The sequence below is a fragment of the Osmerus eperlanus genome, chromosome 2 (genome assembly GCF_963692335.1).
Source record: "Osmerus eperlanus chromosome 2, fOsmEpe2.1, whole genome shotgun sequence".
NCBI lineage: Eukaryota > Metazoa > Chordata > Actinopteri > Osmeriformes > Osmeridae > Osmerus > Osmerus eperlanus.
In genome coordinates, this window is record NC_085019.1 from 3,584,730 (window position 1) to 3,610,014 (window position 25,285).

The window sequence follows — 25,285 nt, forward strand, 5'->3', positions numbered from 1 at the left end:
TTGCAGAAAATGATACAAATACAGCAACATGTCTTTAATACACAAACTGGTGATTTTGGTCAAGAAAAATCTTGCTTGATCCGTTTCATGTTTTTTTTTTTTTTTTTTCATTGTACATGGATGATTCAGAGATATTACATTAATGCTAAAATGACTGATTGGTGACAATGTTAATAATGCACTATGTATACGGTTGGATATAGATTAAGAAAACCTTAGGTGGTCTAACCTTTTAAATCATACTGTAAAATGTGTGCCAAAAGAAATGATAATAACAATTGTAATAACAATAACAATTTAATAATTCAGTTAATCTACATAACTGCTATTTCTGGAAGGAAATAACTGTCCTTTCTCAAAACTCCTTCTTGGGCTGAACCCTCCGTTCCTTTATCCCAAATTACTGTTGAGGGGCTGGAGAAAATGAATGCGAGTTGCTACAACCATCCACCACCAAACTAAACAAGGTTAGAGTTTGACCAGTGGGAGGAGACATTATACAAAATACTGTAGTATTATGGTACATAAAGTGACAAGGAGAGGAAAATGCAGCGGGAGAGAAAGGAGAGGGCCAAGAGCCTGTTAATATTCCTCCCAGTTGCGTCACAATTTTTATTTTTCTTTACAGAAATACAGAGAAAAAGTCGAGCAGCTGGCTCGTTAAGTGCGATTGATTCTCACCAATCTTTTCTTTATTTTTTCCTGCCTGTTGTGTCGTTTTATTGTGTCACCACCAAATGTCCGTTGTTGGAAATATAATGGGTTGCAATGCCCTGCAGAGTTAAAACTGGGTATCTTCATGTAGGTCAAATGCTTTGTTTGTCTGTTGGTCTGATCATTTGCTGAAACCGTGGGCTTGGACAGACAGTGGATTGGCCAGCAGGCATGTTTCTCTCTTCGTTGATTGGTGCTTGGTAGTTGGTCAGACCATAGGGTGTGTATGCCAGCTGGTGGATGTCTGGTCTGCTTGGTTGATACTGCAGGTTGGTTGATGAGTTTTCTTCCGTTGGCTTTGGTGCGCTAGTTAGTTTCCACCCCCACAGCACTGACCACTCCTGCCCTGTGGAGCAGCCTCCTGCAGGTCCACGCCTCTGGCCCGGCCGCCAGCCCCCGCTCCTCCCTGGGGCTCATTCTTGGGAAGCTTCTTGGCTAATGAGGGTAGAGAGGCACAACATTGATCCTCTGACGTCTCTGTGAAATTAAAGTAAAAAAAAAAAGACAATGTGCTGTGTTGCACTTACCAATGGCCATAAATATCTCATTGACGTTCATAGCAGTCTTGGCTGAGGTCTCCATGAAGAGCAAACTGTTGTCATCTGCGTATGCTTGTGCTTCCTGTCAACGATAAATGACAGGTCCAGGGAGATCAATCAGACCGTTATGGCAAACATACAACCACACTAGGACAATAATCTGCGTAAGAAACAAGTGTTTTTATGCTATGAAACCAGCATGGACTATGCCATGGGTTGCAGTTATTTTAAGAGAGTTCCTTCCTCTGTACCTGGAAGTCCACAGCTCTTTTGTTGGCAAGATCAGCTTTGTTCCCGGCCAGTGCGATGACGATATTGGGGCTGGCTTGTCGCTGGAGCTCCTTTACCCAGTTCTTTGCACGTGTGAATGTGTCCTGCACAGACAATGTTACACCTCTGGCTTATCCACAAGGCATCGCAGAAGGATCCACTATACATATAAGGGATGTACAACTAAAAAATATAACATTTTTACCAGTACTGTACAATGTGGAGGATAGTGCAGATAAGATTGCAGATAAGATTGCTGCATGTTTATGTTCTAATGTACCCATCAAATAATAACAATCAACTTTATTTTCCAAATCAAACAATTATATGCTTATGTGAATGTAATACTGCGACTTGTGATGAACAAGGAATTTCAGCTTATTGTTGTATCAGTGAATGCTTACAACCCCCTCCCTCAAATGTAAATATTGTACTGGTGGAAATTTCAAGAAAAACATTGGTCAAAGTTGCCGTCAAGAATTTTCATATCAGTGTTTCCCAAGTCTCATATAAGAAAGGTTAGCGGTCAGAGCGAAGGTCTGTCACCACTCGAGTTTTCAACTAATCATCAACCTAGGCTGCATCGAGGTTGGGCCGGAGGAAGGCGCCTCTCCTAGGAAGGCCCTCAGGCCTCACACACGTCGGATGACTCACTGTGTTGGTGATGTCGTACACCACGATGGCAGCCTGGGCTCCTCTGTAGTACATGGGCGCCAGGCTGTGATACCGCTCCTGCCCTGCAGTGTCCCAGATCTCAAACTTGACCGTTGTATCGTCCAAACAGACCGTCTGTGTGAGGAAGGCAGCTAGGGAGAAGACACGACGGGAGAGACTTATTAAGGTGACGAGAGCAGAACCTCAACATGTTGTTGTCGAGTTGAAGCTCAGTAGGCTCTATTTTGAAAGCAACTCCAATCCAAAATCCTAACAAGAGTCATGAGGAAGTTATATTATTTATGGCCTTCCTAAATCCTTGAAAACCTGAGCTTGCAAAATAAATGATTTTGAGGACAATGGTAAATAAACAACATTTTCACACTGGGCCTAGACGATACATTTACATTTAGAAAAGAAGGGTAGAAAAAGAGAGAGAGCCTGAGAACCTGTGAAGCATGACACAGGAGGGGGTGTGCCTATTCAGGCCATTGTGTCACATGACAGAAGAAAAAGTGCACTCATGGCCCAGCATTCTTTAAGCCTGCTGATCTTTGACCAGGCAGCTGACGACAGGTTTACCCCCCCACCCCCCCCCCCAAAAAAAAAAAAAAACGCTGACTCGCGGCAAGTCATTGGCTAGAGTAAGCACCAAGCATCCTGTCTCTACAGCTTCAGATAAGCCAGGATACACTTATATACGCTTTATATGATATGAAGAGGAAATGCGTCCATGGAAGGTGGGAATGTTCCCTCAAACCGGATCATAGTAGCAGTTCACATGTCCTTGACAGTTTGCATACTGCACATCTGACTGTACAGAAAACACTGGGTGAAGCAAAGGGTAGTTACACATTAGCTACATAGCCAAATCGTTGCAGTTAGAAACTTTATATCTAATAAAGAAACATTACAGGCTCTTGTAAACCTTACCCAGAAAGATAATTTGATTGGTCTACATATGCTATAAGTTATTAGCACAGCATGTACAGGAAACCCCATTGTTGGTTCACTTCCTTCCTGTCTAAAGTGCCCTCCAATCCTCTGCTTCCTCAGGGGCAAGCAGAGGTACAAAAAAGTGTTAGACGGGAAAAGCAAGTTTCAAACCAAAAACGTTGGACAGATATTTTTGGGTTTTGTCCAAAAACCCAACGCTCCACTCCTTCCTGCAGTGTGACAGACCTGGCTGCACATGAGGGGGTCAGGTGATCAGCTCCCAAAAAGTTGTTCTGCAGCTCCTGCCCCAGAGCAGGCCTTGAGACCTGCCAAGGTCAGCGCTGACACAGTTCCACAATGAGGCATTCCATCAGCCCAATTAGGGTTATATCTTTTCCGACCCTGATCTTTTTGATTTTAAACAAACAAACTGAGATTCAGCAGAAAAGAAAAAAAAAAAAACAGCAGACAGGTTTAGGCCAATAGCGGTCCACTAAACATCGGGACGAGTGGGGCCGCTTACCTCCGATGGTGCTCTCCTGGTACTCGTGGAACTGGCCTTTAACGAAGCGCAGCACCAGACTAGACTTGCCCACCGCTGACTCTCCCAGCAGCACCAGCTTGAACTGGCAGATCTTGTTGCTCGCAGCTGCGCCGTTGGTCCGTGCCGGTCCTCCTCGACCTGCCATGGTTCTGATCTGACGGCTCGGCGAAGACAGGAGGTGGGGGCAGCTCTGGGTGGATGTGGAGGCCTGACGGAGGTTAATGGAAGGGGCTGGAGCAGAGGCTGGAGACGGGGTCGGGGGGGGGGGGGCTGAGGCAGGCTGGGTGCAGCTGAACTGTCAAAGCTGGACACTGAGGAGGCCAAAAGGTAGGGCTCTTCACCTTTAAGACCAGAAGAGATGCAAGGCGATGTTAGGCATTTCCCCACAGTACATGTAAACAATAGCCTATTGTGCAGCAAAGTAGAACAGTAAACTTTATTAACAAACATTATTATTATATTTGTCAGACATTGGCTTTGATGGTGTTGTAAAAACAGATGCCTAGCCAGCATCATGTTATCAGTGTCTAACTGAAACTACAATTGTTCTCAGAGACAAAAGCTAATCACCGAATTATATTTAATTTCATCTAAAGAAACTTAAACTGGTAGCGGACATACCCTTTTATCATACAACCTAATGCAGCACTAGTCCTATACACAGGATGAGTGAACACAACCAGTTATTATGTGTGCTTAGAAAGAGACACATTTTAGCTAAGCATCCAAACTAAGGCATGTTTGAATCATTTCAAAGACCACACACAGACCTAAGAATGACACTGAAAGTCTCCGTAGAGGAACTGAGACTGCCGCCTACTGAGTCACAGGCCTAATTACCTCTCCAAGCTACATCGAACTTTGCATCATTTGTTTATTTAATTTTCACGACCATCTTTTCATATCTGCCAAACTAAGGCCGACGTCGTCCAATAGTTCTAAACATCAACTAAACAAACTGGTTTTGTCTTCAGTGATTGGTCAAGTGGGTCTGCTTTTGCTCAGCCGGAGGGACAGGAAATGTCACAGCCGGAAGTGAAGATAGGAGTAGCATGAAGCAGTCTTGTGCATTTTTACAGCTCAAATACAGATTTGAACGAGATTGATCTTTTAGTCATAGGTTTTAAGGATCTTTTGGTTTAATGTTGTACGCTGAATTAGGGTTTAACTAAAAATACACTGGATAAGAAAAACAGAGCAAACAAAAGTTTAATAAGAGATGACAGGGAAAATGACTGCGAGGAAGAGAAAACAGTAGAGTAGTAGCGTAGAGTTACTGTTACAGGAAAAGGAAATAAAGATCAAAAGACAAATGCATGACACTGGAGAGAGTCAGGCCAAAGACAGGAGAGGCTGACTGGAAAGGGGTCCATTGGCCCTCTGCCCCAGCCTCGGCCTAATCCTCAGCATGTGATAGGAGATCACAGTTGTGGGTGAGAAGCCTGACCAGCCTGGGAGGAAAAGGCCCCACAGACCAGTACACATCAAAAGCCGGGACCTGGACGACTGCCTACACATGGGCCTGCGCTCTGAGGTATTCCTTGACAGACCACAGAGAGGCTGGAGGGTGAAACAACCTCTCTATTCAATGGGTCAACAGGCTGTTATTCATCAGAATACCAATGAGAAAGCTGAGGTTTCACCTTCTTACGCTCTGCGTAGTACGTGAGGAAGCTGTTAACATGGCAGGAAGGCCAAGAGAAATGTGCAAACTACTTGATAACTTTCCCATGTCTAGGGAAGTGTCCAGCCATTCTAAAAATAAACCTTTCATTCGAATGACGAATGGAAATAATTCTAGAACAAATGTTTTGAGGCCATTTTTTAACTAGATATGCCTAACCTTGCCTCTGGTGTTTCAAGCAGGAACAGCAAGTGTGACTGACAGTTTTGACAGACTGAGCAAATAAAAGGCAAATGGTAGTGGTCAGCAGGCTCTGTGCCCTAGGCCTAAGCCAAATCAAAACAAGGCATAACGACACAACGGAGGGAGAAGAGAGTTCTCAGCTCCAGGATGATGACTACATAAGAAACAACAGGATAAAAGGGTGGGAAGACAGATAGGAGACACTGGATACGCAAGCAGTGCAGTGTTTGCTGATACGCAGCAACGCTGAAACTGAAAGCATCTTCTGTTTACAGTCAAGGATAAGGTTTCATTCAACACAATTCTTGGTGTGGCTGTGGTACACAAGTTTCAAAAGGTAGAACAAATATTTTCTACAAAAGGTTTGGCAAATATTTTTGAAAGGTATGAAAAATATTTTTCAAAAAATATTTTTTAAATACTTGCGATAAAAAATAAATAAATAGGTTGCATCATTGATGAGTACTTGATGAAGACTCTATTGTGCTCTGCTTTACTCTGTTCTCCTCTCCCCTCTAGGTTTCATAAATCACATCCATAAAGGGTTAACGTTGAGCAGACTTTGACAGTTAGGAAGGGATGGTTCGCTCAGGTGTAGGCATGCTGGGGCTGTTGTGTCTTACACTGTGAGACAGACATGCGTCTGAAACAGCAGCTTTCCCCTGATGCTGGGTTAATGGCTTCTCTAATGGGCCCTGGAACCACATTGAAGTGCGTCAGTGAGACAGGCAGAGAGGCAGACGGGTCACAGAAGGAGGGGAAGGAGGAGGCGGCAAGAGAGGGATTGTGAAATATTCATACAGCTCCTGTCAGGATGATATCCAAGCACTTAGCAAGATGCAGAAAGGCACCACACAGACAATCATAGAACATATGAATGCAATATGTTGGCAACATGCACAGACTCATACGTCCAACTCGGCACCATATTAGTCATAAATTCCTGCAAATCATGTATACACAACACCGACTTCATTTTACCTACCTAGAAACAAGTAGTCACATGAAAATGTTGTCTAAGTCCATGTCCCACTGTCCCTTTACTGACTGTCATTCCTCATGTTTGGGTCTATATTATTGATCCAGTAATTTCAAAAGGACTCTTAGACCACTTTCACACTAAGAACCAGGCCTTACCCTGTATAGCTAGCTACTGGATTTAACCAATGTCAAATTAATTTATAAGATTCTTGCAACCTACAACAGCGCACAAGTAGGCCCCAGCCTGTTGACATTTAATTGGAATTGTGAGAAGCTTAACCAGGTAACAACTGTGAAGTTATTTAAATGTTTCCTTTGTAAACATGGTAATGAAAAAGGATGCATGGACACACACACAATACAGATTATATATTCAGTTTGTCTACTTGCATGTTTCATGTAAATTTACATTTAGTCATTTAGCAGACGCTCTTATCCAGAGCGACTTACAGTAAGTACAGGGACATTCCCCCGAGGCAAGTAGGGTGAAGTGCCTTGCCCAAGGACACGTCATTTGACACGGCCGGGAATCAAACCAGCGACCTTCTGACTACAAGCCCGACTCTCTCACCGCTCAGCCACCTGACTCCCTCCCTCCCTGTACCACATTGTACTTTAGTAGTGGGGTGGGACAAAGTCCCATTCATAACATGGAAGTAGCTTTGACAAGTCACTGAAAATCTGTCTTAAAGGTCCAATAAAACTATTAACTGCAAACAGCAAAGTGCACAAGACACGTCAATCTAGCTAGCTGGCTAATTTACTAACAAAACCACAAGTGTCCAACTTCCTCATAGCTACCCTATCCATCTACCATTGCTGTCACATGAAACTTTCACACCAGTTACCAAGGCTTAATAGTTTGATCACAAAAACACCTGTTCTTTTGGCTACATCAAAAACAACCAAACACATTACAGGAAGCTATTTGCATGGACAACCCTATAAAAAATATAACATAAACATGTAAGACTTTTAAAACTGTGCCATCTTCCTTCTGCTGCCACGAAGTAGTCTCAAGTCGATGTACTATCATCTAGTCAATAGGCTGCCTGATTAATCAGATGTACTTGGTAGCTGATTGTACAACTGTTATCAAACGTCATCATGTTTACCGCGCACTGATCATGATCTGTAGAGTCAAGTTAGATAGATAGCATAGGCATACATGAATAGATACAGCCACTAGACTTGGTGTTAAACAGTCGCTAGCTTGCCCACAAAATATGTCGTTAGGTGGCAAACCAATTAAACTTCCTAGCTAGCTTTCTATTTGGCTAGCTATCTGGTTTAGCAAGTAAGGCTAGATAGCTACATTACATTACCGAGGTGCATTGGGATAGCTAGCACTAGATAACTTATATTTAGGTTGAAATAATTCAATATGTGCTAAACTGTTCAGCTAGCCAAAGGATAACTTCGCACATACCTTTAGGTAGGTTAGGTGGAGGCGATAGTACGTGGGCTAGTACATAGTTAGCTAGCCATTAGGCTAGCAAGTAATAATAGCTCTCAAAAGATTCCTTCTGGTGCTGACAGTCTACTGTACATAGCTCTAGCTAGCTACCAACCTACTGTAACGTTAGCCATGGCTGGGTGTAGGACAGAAAGGGATAATTATATGTAACACTTCCTAATTCGATTAAGATATTCTTATATAGAAACCCAGTTGGTATATGAAGATGTTAGTATATTGATCAGCCTCGTTAACTAGCTAATTAACCAACAGTTAGCAGCACTAGTAGTAGCTACTGTAGCAAAACAACCAGAATCATTGGCTAGCTCGCTAGCTAACGCGTACTACGAGACCACTCGGACAGTCGACAGTCAGTTGTCAGGTCGGTTTTGTAAAATTTCAAACAGAGAATTCAGACTAGAATTAATAATTTACGCCTCACCGGTGATTATGAGATACAAATTCACACTCCACCTTATTCTTCGTATACCCCCGTGTGCCAAAATCCTCTCAATTTTGACTTCGATTAGTTTCTGTCCAAAACGTCACTAAGATCGGCTGCCCCGGCCTTCACTTCCGATTTGTGGATTTTTTTTTCCGGGATCCTCCCACTTATTGTCACCGGGGCACTGACCAATACAATTCTTTGAGTAGTCGGAATTGCTAAAGGTTTGGGATCTGTAGTTTATGTGCTGGAGCCAGTGGCTTCTCATCGATTGTATCAGATGTCATAATTCCCTTTCAACCACAATCACCGTTTAGTGACGCTGCAGATCCTGCGGACTCGGAGGTTTGTTGCTGCATCAAAAACATAGCCTACCACATAGTCCTACACATACAGGTACTGGTCCAAGTAAATATTGATTTGGTCACAATAGCTGCCAACAAGATAATTAAAATCGAGACCATTAAACATTTTTATTTTAAAATCACAACTTCAATTTACGACATTAGTACTGTACACAACAGTGGAGGAAGAAACCCTGGACAAGCAAAATAGGATATTGAACTGTACATGAATATAATATACAACCCCTGTGTTTTTATTTTACCTCAACAACATTGCAACAGTGCATTTGAAGTTTGAAGGCTTTTAATTTCATTACATTTCTGTTACAATTGTACCTAGCAACACAAACAAAAACTTTAGTAAAACAAAATTTGACCAACCTTATTATGCTAACTTACTATGTTTATGTTTATCTAAGACCATAATACTATAACACTGGTAGTTGAGGTTCAGTAGCTTTCCATGCTGTGCCTTACAACCCATAAAAGCACAGCAATAAGGTTATGTGTCCTTGATCTGATCCCATTTGGGATGCTACTTATGTGCCACCTCCAAGCCCCAGAGCGGCTCGATGTTCATTGCCGGTGTAAAGCTGCTGGTCTCCTGAGGCGGCTCAGTGTCAGTATCTGTCCTGACTGGGGTCCCTTGACCCTGGGAATACTTAGGCTCTCTGCAGTCTGCCCCAACTAACTGCCCCAGCACACTGAGGGGAAGGTCCTGGCTGGTGTTAAGGACTGAGCTGGAGCCTACCAGGTCATTTTGTCTGAGAGAGCCCTGAGTGGTATGATTGGGTGCGATGCCGACAGAAGCGTAGACCCCTGGGGCTGTCAGGGAACTAACGGCAGTGTGGAGCCGAGGCTGACCTGTAGGGGTGAGGCTGGCATGGATGGGTGTTGCGGAGCTACCCTGGGAGTGGGTTAGGTCAGAGCTGACCTGCACATTCAGAGAAGGGTGAGACTGACTGAGACTTCCTGGGGAACACTGGGGGCGAGAGCTGCTAATGACAGGAAAGGAGGCTTTGTAATCATCTTGAGGGCTCTGACAAGTCCCAGGGAATGCCTGAATATTAGATCTGAGATTCAGGTGAGATATGCCAAACTGGTTGTGTGAGAGGGCCATGTAGGGAGAGTTGGGTGTTGTTCTGGAGGCCTGAAAGGGGCTACACTGGGCCTCCGGTTCCTGACCAGTAGCAATGCCTCTATCAGAGCAGTATTGGTGCAAACATGATGACCTGGAGCTGTATGGTCGATGAAGCTGCTCCATCTCAACCTTGTGGCCCAGGCTGGGGCTTATACTCTGGGTGGACACCCCACTGCAGCCACAAACATTCCTAGCAGGTTGAGTGATTGGTTCGTGGTGGTGATGAGGCCTAGTGGGCATACTGAAAGACAGTTGCGTCTGCCAATCATCGCCTGCAGTCACATTGCCGTTGGGATTGGAAACTATTTGTATTCCACAGGGATATGTGGACATGGAGGAGGAATAGTGAGCCGTGCTCACATGGGTCTGTAGAAAATGAATCATCTCATGAAGCTCTTTGGTCAAATTGGACACTTGGTGGCTGAGGGTGGTCATCTGTAACAAAAGAGAGAGGGTGTGAAATACAAAGGGAATAATAAGTATATCTTGAATGGAAGAAAAAATAGAAATGATGCCCCTTTTATATTTAGAACACCGCTTTTTATCACTTCCTTTTAGGAACACTTACTTTCAAAACTTTCTCCCTACATAGGCCTATTATGTTGTACTTAAGGCTGAAAGTGTGTCAGACGTGGCCTGGTTTTAGATACCCAGCCCTTAAGGGTGCAGGGAAAGTAGAGTACAGACTGTGTTAGCAGCTTCAGCTCTCTTTGTCAAAAAGCAGAATCTCATTTATTTAATGATCCAATGACATGCTACTTGGTTCATTTATGCATTCATTAGTTTACATTTGCGGGTTCATACCTCCTGGTTTAGCTTGCTGATGTTCTGTCTCACCTCCTCGGTCTCCAGGAGTAGGTTGGCGCTTATCTGGAAAGGATCTATGTTGGGGGGTGGTGGAAAGATGAGATCATTACATTTACATTTAGCAGACGCTGTTATCCAGAGCGACTTACAGTAAGTACAGGGACATTCTCCCCGAGGCAAGTAGGGTGAGTACCTTGCGTAAGGACACAACGTCATTTGGATCAATGGAATCGAACCAACAACCTTCTGATTAATAGCCCAACTCCCTAACCGCTCAGCCATCTGACCCCCTCACCCTCATTAACACTGCTTGATCAACTTGATTCTTGTCATGCCACATATCAGCATGTACACACAGCACTGTACTCTGTGCCCTTACCATTGCGGCTAGTCTTTGTGTCACCCTGCTCCATATTGAAGTGAAAGGCATGTCCGTTATCCTCAATTCCATCAACAACCCTGAAAGACATAGCAAAGAGACTCTTACTCTTGGCTGGATGGATGCCTGTTACAAATAATAATGATTATATTATTGATGTTAATCATACATGTTATACTTGAAATGCATATTGAGAATTACCTGGGACTCAGGTCTAGTGGGCTGACACAGTGGAGGGAGGGGATCAGTAGCTTTGCTGGCCTATGACACGAGCTTGGATCCGTGACACGACTGGGAAAGGGAGATGGGGAGAGCTCCTCATTGGACAGCGGCTGAGGGGAGGGGCTACGGCCTCTAAAGTCCTGCACAGGTGACCGACACAGGCGGAGGGCATTGATATGGCGAAGCTCCTCCCCCAGCAAGGTGTTGAGGCTGGGAGGCTGAACAGAGCTGTTGATCCCATGCAGGAGCGGCAGCCTTCCTTGGTGTGAGGCCCCAGAATGGTCCTTGTCCTCTCCCAGATCCACATCCTCTGCCTTCAAAATGAAGGGCAGTTTGGGGTCATTGCCAGCCCTGTCCTGTGGAAGAGAGGGTGTCAGTTTAGCAACACCAGCGGAATGTAGGGAGCTTCCATTGCAGAACCAATACATAAAGGACTGTTTTTTCCGGTTGATCATCAAGAAATCCATTGGGCTTTAGAAATCATGCTGTGAATCCAAAAAAACATTGATTCTTGATAAACAAGTAATTAGGTTATATAACACCCAGTATTTCTTCTTCTGCCAAGAAATCGGGTAAACCGAGTAAATCGGGTGCATTGAAGTATACTTCCACAAATTATTATGTCATGACCAAAGAAAAAATAAACTTTTATTGTAATTAGACTAAAAAACTTTTAGTTGGTATTTTATTTTCCCTTACTCCCAAATTCAAACTAGCAAACTGTGACACTATGACAAAATGTGAGGGAGAGATGTCAACAGAAAAAGGCTGGAGCAATAATTTCACGACGAGACATTTACCTGAGAGAGCCATGGGGACCGCGAAAATCTTGTCAGTCCCTGAAAATAGTATTCAACATTAACCTTTTCATGTTCCTGTTAAATTTGCCTGAAAACGCCTAAACAGCATACCCAAAGTAAATTGGAAGCTGTTCTTGAACCATTTGGAGTACATGCATGTAAATGATCTCTTTTGAAAGCTGACACTCTGAAGTTATGTCCCCTGTTGTCAGGACCCCTGTCAGTCCTTCTAGTGTTGAGTAATAGAAGCTTGAACACAAGGAAAGTGAAAATTTCTATTTCCGCCTAGATTTTGTTTTGAAAACAGAGGCCTGAAGAGGCCTAGAGGTGGTAGGTATTATCTGGAAGACTAAATTGGACCACAGGTTGAAGCCTTACCCAATTCAAATCAAAAGTCAAACATAATACCACAATATATTCATATTTGACACATGTTTTTATAAGAGTACATCCAGGAATTTTCTAAAAGGGTCTTTTGGAGACTCCAAAATGACCCTTTGTAACCAAGGTCAAGGTCAAATAAAAAGGTATTATTTTTCATAATTGTTATCTCTGGCCCATCTCTGGTACTTAGAAATATCATATATAATAGCTAAATCCCTAATTAGTAATACTGAAACACAAAAACTGAAGCATGAACACATTGGAGTGCTTTATCTGATTCCAAGGATTGGCGCACAAAGAACACTGATTCTGTCAACCATATTGCGCAATCGACTGTTATTTTGAAGGCTCCACAGACGCATACAAATGAGGTATTGGCATTTTCAGCTAGCTGTCAGCTACAAGGCTAACGAGCTAATTTCAGAGCCAGTCGAAGCCAGTTCGAGAAATTTGTTTAGAACGAGTGTGGGGGGGGGGGGCGGGGGGGGGCAGGACGCACAGACCTAGTTGGCTTTAGAGGGCTGTCAACGGGGCATGGAAGCTCCTATTGGGTCGAACAAGGTGTCAATCAAAAGGGGAGGGTTCAACGGACATTTTGAGACCTTCATTTTGTAAATACTCCGTTGATAAATCGGAGAAAATAACACTTTTATGTGAACAAGTTGTTTCTTCCGTCGGCTAACTTGCATAATGAAACAAAGGATAATGGCTATTCATGAACGTAAAACATTGTATTTGGACGAATTACTTTACATGGTTAGATACTTTGAACCCTTGGGACTTACGCAGATCAAGTTTTGATGGCATGATTTGCACACCTGGACCTATTTGAACAACTTAGGGTGAGTACAACTTTTTTCTTTGGCATTGTTGAAGGAATGTTCACCGGAAAAAGACGTTGACTTTGCTTGCTATTGCGACTTGATCTTGAATTGGTTTATTTCAATGGAAGCACAAGAATCGTAGCTTTCCAACGATGTATAACATGTGTAGCGTCTAAAAAATATATTTTTTAGAATTTAGTGCGTCGTAACTGAGGAAGGGGGAGGCAGCATTTTTGTCTCGCGGGCGAAACAGGAGCGTAAACAGGTTAATGACAAATTCACGGCTAACAGCATACACAGCAACAAAACATGTGTGTGTCTGTGTGTGTGTTTCTGTGTGTGTGTCTGTGTGTGTGTCTGTGTGTGTGTTTCTGTGTGTGTTTCTGTGTGTGTGTCTGTGTGTGTGTTTCTGTGTGTGTGTCTGTGTGTGTGTTTCTGTGTGTGTGTCTGTGTGTGTGTCTGTGTGTGTGTTTCTGTGTGTGTGTCTGTGTGTGTGTTTCTGTGTGTGTGTCTGTGTGTGTGTTTCTGTGTGTGTGTCTGTGTGTGTGTTTCTGTGTGTGTGTCTGTGTGTGTGTTTCTGTGTGTGTGTCTGTGTGTGTGTGTCCTACCTCTGCTTCACTCCCCTCTCTCAGATTGTAGGTGAGGTTATGGTGGATGTCTGAGCTGAAGCGGTTGCCGTACTCTGGGTAGAGCCCCAGGACCTCCCTGAGGGCCCGGACACTGATGTACTGCAGGTCACAGTAGGTCAGGGCCTTTACATCAGCATTGGTCTTGATCACCTGATCATGCCCTGGCAGATCCGCTCCAATCAGATCACCTTTGCCTAGACAGATCGGTTTAAGATTTAACAGGTGAAAACATGCTTCTCTAAAAAAGAGAGAGAAAAATATCAGAGATATAAGACTGAGCTCTGAGGCAACAGAGACATGGAGAGCAGGGCCAGATTAGATCCAGACTGACCCAGTATAGCCAGGACCATGCCATCCCTCAGCACCTCCAGGGAGCCAGAGCAGACAAAGTAGTTAGCCTGCAGAGCATCCCCCTGGCGGATGAGGTACTCCCCCGGCGCGCAGAAGGAGGTTTTGATGTGTAGGGACAGGGAGCGCAAGCACCCCCTGCTGGCATGCTCAAACACAGGCAGCTGCAAGATGTCTTTGTTCAGGTGCATGGCGATGTCGGCCCGTAGCTCGTCCGGGAAGTCGTGCAGGAGCTGCCGGGAGGAGAGGCAGAGATTTACATTTACATTTAGTCATTTAGCAGACGCTCTTATCCAGAGCGACTTACAGTAAGTACAGGGACATTCCCCCGAGGCAAGTAGGGTGAAGTGCCTTGCCCAAGGACACAACGTCATTTGGGAATGACGTTGGGCCGGGAATCGAACTGGCAACCTTCAGATTACGAGCCCGATTCCCTAACCGCTCAGCCACCTGACTCCCTTTAGATTTAGATGGCGAAGGAGCAAAGTCGCTCTTATTGTGAGACATTCTCTGATGTCTGTGAGCCGTAACGACAATGCGCTGCCCAGTACCAGTTTGGTAGCGACTCGGTGAATGTATATTAGTGAACTGCTCCACAATGTGCTAAGGTTATAGGAAGGTATGTACTGTACATTGTGATGCAGATACGTGGTTGGTATTTCACTGAAACTTGATGGCATGTTTGCAGGGTGAGGCAATGTAACAACAGGGGGGTGCAAAAACCCAGCAGGTTGCGTGAAAGGTTGGTGTAGTCTGTTACTTTGGCAATGAATAAATTAGAGAGATGCTGATGAGTTTTCTCTGCTCTATTTCAATGGTGAAAATCCCTTCTAAATCGACCCTGGTCTAGTTTGGCTTTCTTTACATACCAATTACTTTCAGTAAAGTAGGTGGTTGCTTCAGAGAACAAGGTAGAGGTGACCTTGAAAAAGTAACATTTCTGAATCAAAGCCTAGCCTCCAAAAGCCGAAGCATTCACAGAACCTGACAACACCACCCACACTCATAGCAACCTGCAAATGAAAACCTGAGCACCACTGCCACTGCTACTTTAATTGTCGCTCTGGATAAGAGCGTCTGCTAAATGACTAAATGTAAATGTAATTGCTTGGGTGCATCCTTTCGAATCAGAAATGCATGAAAAACAGAACGGCAGTCGGTCGAGTGTGTATTTTCGATCTCTCGTCTCCTCACCTCGTTGGCGTTGATGCCGTTGTTGACAGACCACGTCGTCTGGAAGTACTCCAGCATGCGCTGTTTGAGCAGCTGGGGAAGTCGGTGCACGCGGATGAAGTCCTTCAGGTCCTTCATACGCGTGTGGTATAACGAACGGCGAGAGTACATGCGCTGGATGATGGCGGTCACGTTGCCAAAGACCACCGCATGCATGAGGGCTGGAAGACACACAGGAAGGAGAAGAAGAACAGGGTTTATGGAATCTCGAAAACACATTGTCATTATATTTGGACGGTTAAAGCACTGGGGTGATACTATGAGTTATTCCCCCCCCCCCCCCCCCCCCCCCCCCCCCCCCGGGGTCTGACTGAACTGACCCCCGATAAGCATGATGCAGATGGAGAAGATCTTCTCGGCGTCCGTGTTGGCACACACGTTTCCAAAGCCCACGCTGGTGAGGCTGCTGAGGGTGAAGTAGAGCGAAGCGATGTAGGCACTGGGCGTGGAGGGTCCACCTGCCGTGCTGTTAATGTAGGGGGTGTCCAGTCGCTTCCCCAGCTCCTGCAGCCAACCTGAAGGACCAGAGAAAAAGAGAGCAGGCAGACAGGAGAGAAGGATGGAGAGAGAGAGAGAGAGAGAGAGAGAGAGAGAGAGAGAGAGAGAGAGAGAGAGAGAGAGAGAGAGAGAGAGAGAGAGAGAGAGAGAGAGAGAGAGAGAGAGAGAGAGAGAGAGAGAGAGAGAAGAGTGTGAGCCAGTGGTAGAGCAGTGAGCCTTATCCCTGTGGAGGAGTGAGACATCCTTTCTGACGGCTTTGTTACCTTACATTAAACCCAGTCCCTGAGGGGCAATTACTGACCTACACTTCCTGTGGGGTGTAAGGTAGAGGACGTATGTCTACTCAAGCATTCGGGCATATCCAGGAACAGCATGCAACTAGGAAGTGTTACTTCATAGCATCACTTAGCTACTACCAGGAACGGTAAATTGGTCCCCTTGTTATACAGATTCATTACAAAGATTTAAGCTTAATTGTATGGGTGCATCTTTGAACAGGTTATCTACTGCCAGTGTGTGATTTGTCCACACATAAACAAACACAGAAACACACACACTTACCCCGTACACACACACACACCCAATAGCATACACACACACAGAGACTTGGGCTCACCGATGTCCCAGGTGACGGCGTCACTGCTCTCTATCTGCTTGTGGCCAATGACGTACCAGATGCAGGCCATCCAGTGTGCCAGCAGGGCGAACACAGACATGAGCAGGGTCAGCACCACGGCGCTGTACTGAGAGTAGCGGTCCAGCTTCTGGAGCAGGCGGAGCAGACGCAGCAAACGCACCGTCTTCAACAGGTGGACCAGGGAGGTCTGGAGAGGAGAGAACACGTCACACACACTCTCAAACGCGCACACACACACACACTGGGGCCCGGGTCGCAGCAAATAGCCTCACACGCCTATCCTTCTGCTCGGATGATTTCCAGTCATCCTCCTCCTGCCGTTCAACATCATAATAATAGTTGTGAGAAACAGCTTGCTGTCCCGCTGGCTGGTGGTAACAGCCCAGAGCGTCCTAAACCAGAGACAGACGAGGTCAAGATGCTCCACAGTAATGGTGTCCACAGATATACGGACAGAGATGTCAACAAAGGCCACTGTTACCATTTGTCAGAGCAGAAGAGAAGGAAAGGGAGTAGCAATAATAGAAATGGACTCATGTCCATGTCCTCTGTTCTGTTCCTACACTGTAAGAGGAAAATGCTATCTCACTTCTGTGAGAACGGCTTTTTGAGAAATGGTGTCAGGACAAAGGAGGACTATTTAGCAGAGAACACTGGCATATGGACAGACACACATACACACACTCACACACACACTCACCACTGTGATGTTGAAGGCATACAGCAAGTCAAAGGGCAGAGCTGCAATCAGGTCGACAAAGAACCAGGTGGTGCAGTAATGGAGGCAGATGGAGCGGGCATCGTACACCACCTGACCAGACTGGCTCACATAGGTGGTGCGGAAATTCAGGATGATATCTGTACAAGAAGGAGCAAGTCAAGCCAAGGGGTCGACCCATGAACCAATAGAAATATATGCAGGTGTGAACAATCACATTCTAATTCCACCATGATTCGAATGATAACTTCGGTATGACAAAAAAGCATTCAGAACACAAAGATTGTGACAAGTCTAAACCCCATGACAGCCGTGGTAAACCGTTTCTGTCTCTCCCGTGGAGCAGAAAGTGGTCCCAAAACGAGGGAGGCTCTAATTGTAATGTGTAACTCGTGGCAACGGAGACACCCAGCCAGGGCGAAGAGAGGTGGGAGGGGAGACGGCGGGTGACCTGCCGCCAAGGAAACCACCACAGCTGATTCGGGGAGATTTTGGCAACGTAATTCACGGCAGGAAAAACACCCGTCTTCCTCCTCTGGCTTCGGCTCACCCAGAATAAAAAGCATCTCCACGGCAATGTCACTGCCGATGGTGCTACGAGAGGAGGAGTCACAGTCTCCGTCCTCGTCGTGGCTGACGAAACAGACGTTGTAGGGCACCGTGACGGCCACGTAGAACGTGGCGAGCAGGATCAGCCAATCCCACAGGGCCTTGGACACGCTGTAGTGCAGCAGGATGAAGCGGGACTTCTGCACAGCTGCCATCTTGTACTCAGGGAGAGAGGGCCTCTGGAACACACTCTGCGGGGGGGGGGGGGTTAGGGTTAGGGAAGGGGGGAAGGAGAGGAGGGGGTAGAGAGGAAGGAGAGAAGGAGGAAGGAGAGAGGGAGGAAGGAGAGAGGGATGACGCACCAGATAGGATCCATAGGGACCATGAATAGCACCAGAGATGTACTGTGAGTAGATTGGTAGATTTCAAATAATTACATTATTAGGTCAGAATCACCATGCAGTAGACCATAGGAACCTCAGTGGGCTAGGGTAACTAACAGGATGTGGGGTAAGCCTATGGGTTAACCACAAATAGGACACTCTGGCAGTCTGAACATGTGTAACACAAGGGGCAAGGTGAGGCTGTTGTCAATGGCACATGTGAGAGAAAAGATGACGTAATGTCATCTTGGGTCATATCTCAGCCAGTGTGTCCTGAAGACATTTCAGTTAGACCCATGACTGTATTTAAAGGTGAAAACAGAGACTGAAAAACCATCTAACATTGATCTCATGCTGTGTACTTCGGATGAATGAGCAGAAGGTTAAAAATATCCCCTCTCTCTCTTTGAGGACCTGCTGTGACATGCTGCGACCATTCTTCCAGCACTTCCTGTTAATTAGCAAGGTGATCCGCCCTCACCAACACACCAGCAGCACCAAAGCAAAGGCCACCCCTGCACCACCAACACTCCAGCGCATCTTTGGCTTTGAAAAGCTGTCGGATCAGTCCCAACTGAGGCAAGCGCAATCATCCTTAGAAGATTCATCCAATGTCACCGTGGTATATAAAGATTTAGCGGCACATATACTCAGAAAACTAGCTTGTGTCATCTGAGCTGCCTTCCCTAATGGAGACTTTACCTCACCGCATGTCACATGAATGAAATCCAACAGACACATTTTTGAAGTTGGGAAGAATCCTCCTGCATAGACTTGATATATAAAGTTCTTACACAGTGAGGCAGCGTCAGTTATAATGAAGGAACGGTTCACACCAAGAAATAAGACTTACATTGGTCAGCTTGCCTTTGCCTCTCTTGGAGAACAGGTTGGCCAGGTGGTGAAGAATACTCTGGCCTTGCTCGCGCGCATGGGCAAAACGACGGTCGTTTTTACCGCTGTGTTGGGATTCCTCGGAGAAGCCTGCTCGGAACAAAGCAGGTCTTTTCAACAACTCAATTCCAAAGGTCAAGACAGGGAACAGCGAGAGTTTGTTGGAGAACGCTGGCTCACCTCCTCTCCTGCTGTTGTGTTGGCTTTTCCCATATGATTCACTGATATCCTTGAAAGAGAACAGGAACAAAACGACTTCGCTTTTCTCATTCTTGATCGGAACGATGTCAAGAAGACACCAAAATGGGTTGCCTGGGGATTCAACAAGAAGTTACAATATAAGTTGTGCATTCAACTGATGAGGACCTTGCCCACATGTGTGTGTGTGTGTGTGTACATGTGTGTGTGAGTCTCTCTGACCGTTCTTCCTGTAGAAGCAGACCTCCCCCTGGTACTCCTGTTGACCCTCCAGGGCCTTGTCCACCTGCTGGGTCACTCGCTCGCTGGTCTCGGCTCCTTGCAGGAAGCGGCAGGTGCACGTCTTCTGCATCACCTCCGTGCGCACAAACCCCGTCAACTCGCAGAAGCCGTCCGAGCAGTACACGATGGGGTAGCCACGGCGACCTTGGGCGTTCCCCAGCAGGAAGTTGCTGTCTGAGGAGGGGTGAGAGAGAGAGAGAGAGAGAGAGAGAGAGGAGAGAGAGAGGAGACAGGAGGCTTGTGGGACTTTCTCTCTGCTTCGTTGTTTCATGAAGCATTTGTAGGGCGTGCAGTGGTGAATATTGCTCTGTGTGGAGTTGGACCACTCGTTTACAGACTCGGTTTGCTCCTGAAAAGTCTCTCACTGTCTCTTCTCCCCCTCGGCCTTCGGTCCCCATTTTTGTCTCCCTGCAGTCTGATTCATGCTTTGGTATGGCAGAATTTAAAAAGCCGCTCGATCTTAGTCAATACATGGCGCTGAACCTGGTGCACATCAGAGGAGGCTTTGAAGTTCAGCACAGAGTGTCTGAAATCCCAGGATGTGAGAGGGAACCCAGACTGCTCTGTGGGGATCTGCTGCCCAGGGGGCCTCCAGCAGGCTCCGAAAACAGCTAATGGCGACAGGAAATTAACGTGTAATGACCCTGCATTTTACACTGCGAGTCCCTATATATGTTTAAGCTGGAGTATGAAGAGGTTCACACACGCACACACACACACACACACACACACACACACACACACACACACACACACACACACACACACACACACACACACAGATAAACACATTCTCACACACAACATTGTCTTATGACCTTTGAATCCCATCAATATTTCTGTGGAGACTTTCACTTAATATTTAATGACACATTAATATCATTTTAATTTCTAAATGTATTAATAACATTATGAGTGTAATCCTTTAATTCCCTAAAAAGAATTGTTCATCACATCCCAAAGCAAATGTGTGTTGCCATGACAATGAGGCACTTTCTAGGCTTGAGTAAATGGTGATTACCTAACCACACATCCAGTAAAAAAAACAATGCAAGTGACAGTGTGAGTGAAAAACAATTTTTTGGTGGAATTGAAATAGTCTTGTCAAGTATCTTTTGTCAAGTCTCTTTGTCAGGACTCCCTCCTCCTCCTCCATGTGTCTGAAAGGACAGGAATGAGAAGGTGAGGACAAGCAGTCGATAAAAGTTTGGCTTGGATGAGATGACTGGTTGTCTCACATCTACACTGCTACTGACTAATGATAAAATACCTAGCGCTTCTCTGAAGGGACCCTAACTTCCATGCTCAAATGTTTCACCTCTGTGGTTGCATTTGGCTCTATGCCACCATGGTCGATGAAACGAGCAGAGTGAAAATCATTAAACACACGTCAAATGAACCAACTCTCCCATCAACTCATCTGTCGTCAATTGTAAAAAGGTATGTTTGACAGACTGTATTGGTATGCTGTGGTCCATTGTAAGGAGACAATAGTCTAACCAAGTCATCTCACAACGTCCCTGTCACTCTCCAGCCGTCACCAAGCCAAGCCTTAGACCCCCTCTAACATTTCATATAGAGTTTCATATGAACGGATTCCACATCCAATGAACTCTATTTTATGGTTCATCGGTTCATTAAGTATTCATTCGGTAAGATACAATTTCAGGGTCAACACCAAACCCAAATCCCCATGCCTCAGACTAAGACTGTCACGATAAGCTTTGTGAAATAGTCAGCGGGCGCAGACAGTACACTAGGCTACCTTGGCTTTAAATACTGTGCAGAACAATCACTCTTTATCTTGTTTTCAAACGAAATAGATGAGTATTTTCTTTGCGTTTTGAAAAGTTCTCTGTAGAACCTTCTCTTTTCAAATGTTATGTGCAACAGGACATTTTTAAATGTAATGCTCGAAAATACTGTACCTTACATGTTTCAGTGTCAAATACTGTAAACCTAATTCAAGCTATAAACATTGCATGCTCCAAATTCCTGCAGTTAAGACAGCACTGGCTTTACTGTAGACAGATGAGGAGACAATAATTTATGCAGAAGAACGAGTACTTGATGTACCGTGGTTTGTGTTGCCATAGCTATTGTTGAGAACAGGCTAAAGCTGTTGTTTCATCAAATAACTATTGTATTCTATCATCCATAATACAAGAGCCCCACTCTGCAATGTACTGTAATCAACATGTTTAGGAGACAGACATATTTAAACCGGTGTGGGGGAACAATAATCATAGGTTGCCATCATTGCATTCCATTAATACACTGCATCCAATTGTGTGTAATTTGTCTTCAGTCTCCTTCAATCAATACATTTCTCAAGAGCATGGATTCGCTTGTCGTTTTCATAATTATGCTCAATCCCAACATGTAACAACTGTAGTGAGACCAACTTCTTTTCAGAGCCAAACGTACAATGTTTTCTCTTTCACAGCAGATCTATTCTCGATGCTCTCTCCCCACATTTGTATCCCTCCATTATTTCCTAGTACTGGTAAGAATCAAGCTTAGATAGTCTAAATATAGTTTTGTTGTATTGTGAGGACTACAGGAAGAACGTCCAGGGCTGATTGTGTTGGTGCCTTGCCTTCCACAGTGTGTGAGTTAAAGTTCCACAGTGTCCTTATCTGATCGTATAGTAAACACAAATCACTCAAGCTGTTCGCATTTCAGTGGATTTCATAGCCAAGCAGCTAATTATAGTGATGCCAACTGAGAAGGTGTGCTGGGCAACGAGAGCCTACACATGAGTGCCTACGCATGGATCATCGTACACTTAGCACACAAACCTCCATCTCTACTTATTTAAATAGATGTGGCTCCAAAACATACATCCACAATTTCATTTTGGGATTATTTATAGGTTACACACTGTCAGTATTTTAAAATGTGGTGGTGATGGATGAGGTGAATAGTCAATCTTTTTTCCCTTAAAAGGTCACGATTGAATGAGAGGGGCAATGTTTGATTGATTCTAAGACCCTGCATAATTCATGATAATTAACTTCCCAGCTCTTTTACCAGGGTCAAATGGATGGCACTTTTATTGACTAGGACTGTCTTAATTTACATTCAGTTACTGTATGAAATGAATTAAATGTAATCAAATACTTGAAAGCAAATTTATTTTATTTCAATATAAGTGAAGACTATGGTGATTAAATACTAAAATGACTGCACAGTATTTTATTGAAAATAAAGATTTTGACTCAACCAGCCAGCACCTCTCTAAAACAGTTGTGTCTGTTTACCTCATCCATAAAATATTAGGTACCAACTGACAGTCTTTCTTCCAGTCTCCCCTTCCTGGGCGCAATTACACACTCCTCCATCTCGCACTACCTTCTCTGCTGTGTTTTGGACAGCCTGTCCTTGTGAGATAGAGAGGGTGTCCGCGAACCAGCAAGCCATGGGCCACACATACAGACCCACACTTGATGTCATTTCCCACTGTCCCCTGCTTCTGGTGAGTGTGTGGCACGATGGGAGGAGGAGAGAGCAGTCGTTTGTCTCACTCATCTCATAGCTGTATGATCCACAATCCTCTCACACCAGAGCAGACAACACAAAGAGACCCTCCACAGCAGAAAACGCAATCTAGTATGATTATTATATAACACACACACACTGTATATGTATATCAATATTGTATACATGTATGTATGTATACATTCCATCTTTTATCTATATTTGTATCTATCTATATCACAAAAGAGGTTTATGTTGAGGACAAAAATTATTTAATGTAAAAGCTTTTACTATGCAGTAATCCTTTACGATATGAGTACTATAGTACCTTAGTCTTACATGGCATACGTCACACAAAGGCATTTTGAATGACACACAGCGTAGCATAATTAACACAAACAATGCAGACAAACTGACATTTTGACACATTTCAGTATTCCAGGGAACATTCTAGAATCTCCCACATCAAAGTCCTCATAGTGTTTTATAAGCAGTACCATGGTACAACAAGTGTCTCTTGAGTCCAACACAACAGCTCTCCCATCTATGCGCACACACTCTCACCGTGCCTGGCAGAAACTTGTCTGGTCGTTGTGACAGCATGCCTCCTCTCCACCTCCATCTCAAAACATAACTAACCAGTCCTCCATTGCGACTATTCTGCTACTACGGTACTAGTAATTGTAAATGACCAAATACCTTAAAGGCTCTTGTACAAGGTCTTGGCATAATAACGTTTACTTGAATTTGTGTGTGATTTTCAATGCACAGTGGAGACCTTCCCATACATGGGAAAATTGATGATGAATCGCCCCTCATTTGAAATCCAGTGTTTAACTACAAAAAGAGTAATACTGTCACAGAGAAGTGAGGGTAAGTAAGGAGGTTGGGGGGTACTTACGGGTGCCGTCAAAGTGGTTGGCGATGGTGTCCAGGAAGGTGTTCTGAGGAGCGAGGAGGCCCTTCATCACGGGCATGTTGACCAACACGTGAGACACTGGGTAGCTATCTCTCCTCAGGTCACTTCATCACAGAGTTGAGATAAAGAGCTGAGCAAATCACTCTGTTTCTGCTTCGGGTTCTACTCGGGTTCTGCTGTGTGGTTCCACTCGGGTTCGGGGATGTTGCTGTTGTGCTCTCCAGCCTGTTCCGCCTGTACATTCAGCTACAAGTCCAGTGGCAGAAAGTGGCATTTGACACAGACTCAGCTGTTATGTTCTCCCTGTCAGTCCTGCTCTTCCCTCCGCACTGAGACACAGCCTCCTCCTTTGTACTTGAGATGCTGCCGGGAGTCTTCTTCGTGACAATAGTTGCTCCTTATAGTCTTCTCTGGATGTGATAGACTTGTTAGCACTGCTTGCTGGGATGCACCAGGCTGAGCTCTGGATCCTGCAGCTCTGCACAGGGATCAGGGTGACGCCTCACCTACTTCTGTGTCTGTCTCACCTCCACATGACGCGCACGCCACTGTCATCTCCGAGTTGGTCCTCGTGCTCTCTTGTTCGCACGCGCTCGCTCGCTCGCTCCATCTCTCCTGCAGGGAGCCCTAGCCCCCTCAATTCCTCTTGACACTGTTTTCATTGGCCATCCCTTTCTTTCTATCTATCTCTCTCTCTCCCTCTCTCTCTCCTTCTGATGCTCTCTCTCTCTCTCTCTCTCTCTCTCTCTCTTGGATGTGCTCAGAGAGCGACAGGCGGGACGAGGGGTGACATCATGTCCCTCTCTCTCTCTCTCTCTGTCTCTCTGTCTCTCTGTCTCTCTGTCTCTCTCTCTCTCTCTCTCTCTCTCTCTCTCTCTCTCTCTCATCTCGCTCTCTTCTTCTGATGCTCTCTCTCTCTCTCTCTCTCTCTCTCTCTCTCTCTCTCTCTCTCTCTCTCTCTCTCGTCTCGCTCTCTTCTTCTGATGCTCTCTCTCTCTCCCTCCCTCTCATTTTCTCTCTCCCTCTCTCAATCTCTCTCTCTAGGCTCTCTTCAGTATCTGTGACACCCTGGATCTCACATATGCCTTCTCTCTTTTAACTCACACACACACACACACACACACTAAAACGCACACAGGCATGCGCGCACATGCCCATACATATTGTCTCTTTAAAAAAAGACAGGGATAAATCACACCTACTTAATCAG

The 25,285-nt window shown here is 45.1% G+C and overlaps 2 protein-coding genes across 3 annotated transcripts; both read right to left on the reverse strand.

Annotated features, from left to right (window-relative positions):
* Positions 1-83: 83 nt before the first annotated feature.
* Positions 84-8,548, reverse strand: rab5c (RAB5C, member RAS oncogene family). 2 transcript variants are annotated; one of them, XM_062446711.1, is made up of 6 exons: positions 8,404-8,548; positions 3,637-3,998; positions 2,178-2,329; positions 1,505-1,627; positions 1,242-1,335; positions 84-1,149 (listed from the first exon to the last, which is right to left on the reverse strand). In XM_062446711.1, exons 2-6 carry the CDS (start codon positions 3,800-3,802, stop codon positions 1,025-1,027), a joined length of 660 nt encoding a protein of 219 aa, XP_062302695.1. In that variant the 5' UTR covers positions 3,803-3,998; positions 8,404-8,548; the 3' UTR covers positions 84-1,024. The 2 variants fall into 2 exon arrangements, with proteins under 2 accessions (XP_062302695.1, XP_062302701.1); XM_062446717.1 differs by lacking the exon at positions 8,404-8,548 and having other exon boundaries at positions 3,637-4,005.
* Positions 8,549-9,037: 489 nt separating this feature from the next.
* On the reverse strand, positions 9,038-24,679 carry kcnh4a (potassium voltage-gated channel, subfamily H (eag-related), member 4a). Its single transcript, XM_062445999.1, has 16 exons — positions 24,058-24,679; positions 19,617-19,850; positions 19,377-19,508; positions 19,156-19,286; positions 17,921-18,170; positions 17,353-17,510; positions 16,632-16,839; positions 15,838-16,032; positions 15,479-15,678; positions 14,268-14,517; positions 13,916-14,130; positions 12,100-12,138; positions 11,279-11,655; positions 11,078-11,157; positions 10,696-10,772; positions 9,038-10,326 (listed from the first exon to the last, which is right to left on the reverse strand). Exons 1-16 carry the CDS (start codon positions 24,131-24,133, stop codon positions 9,286-9,288), a joined length of 3,663 nt encoding a protein of 1,220 aa, XP_062301983.1. The 5' UTR covers positions 24,134-24,679; the 3' UTR covers positions 9,038-9,285.
* Positions 24,680-25,285: the final 606 nt, after the last annotated feature.

Bases quoted from the DNA above. Each gene is read 5' to 3' on its own strand.
- rab5c (XM_062446711.1), bottom strand. From the start codon at position 3,802: ATGGCAGGTCGAGGAGGACCGGCACGGACCAACGGCGCAGCTGCGAGC. The intron at 1,628-2,177 runs GTGAGTCATCCG...TTGTCTGTGCAG, and splicing joins TGTACGACATCACCAACACA to GACACATTCACACGTGCAAA. The intron at 1,336-1,504 runs GTACAGAGGAAG...TATCGTTGACAG, and splicing joins AAAGAGCTGTGGACTTCCAG to GAAGCACAAGCATACGCAGA.
- kcnh4a (XM_062445999.1), bottom strand. From the start codon at position 24,133: ATGCCCGTGATGAAGGGCCTCCTCGCTCCTCAGAACACCTTCCTGGAC. The intron at 17,511-17,920 runs GTGAGCCGAAGC...CTTCTTGTACAG, and splicing joins GGAGATGCTTTTTATTCTGG to ATATCATCCTGAATTTCCGC. The intron at 12,139-13,915 runs GTAGGACACACA...TACTATTTTCAG, and splicing joins GAGAGGGGAGTGAAGCAGAG to GGACTGACAAGATTTTCGCG.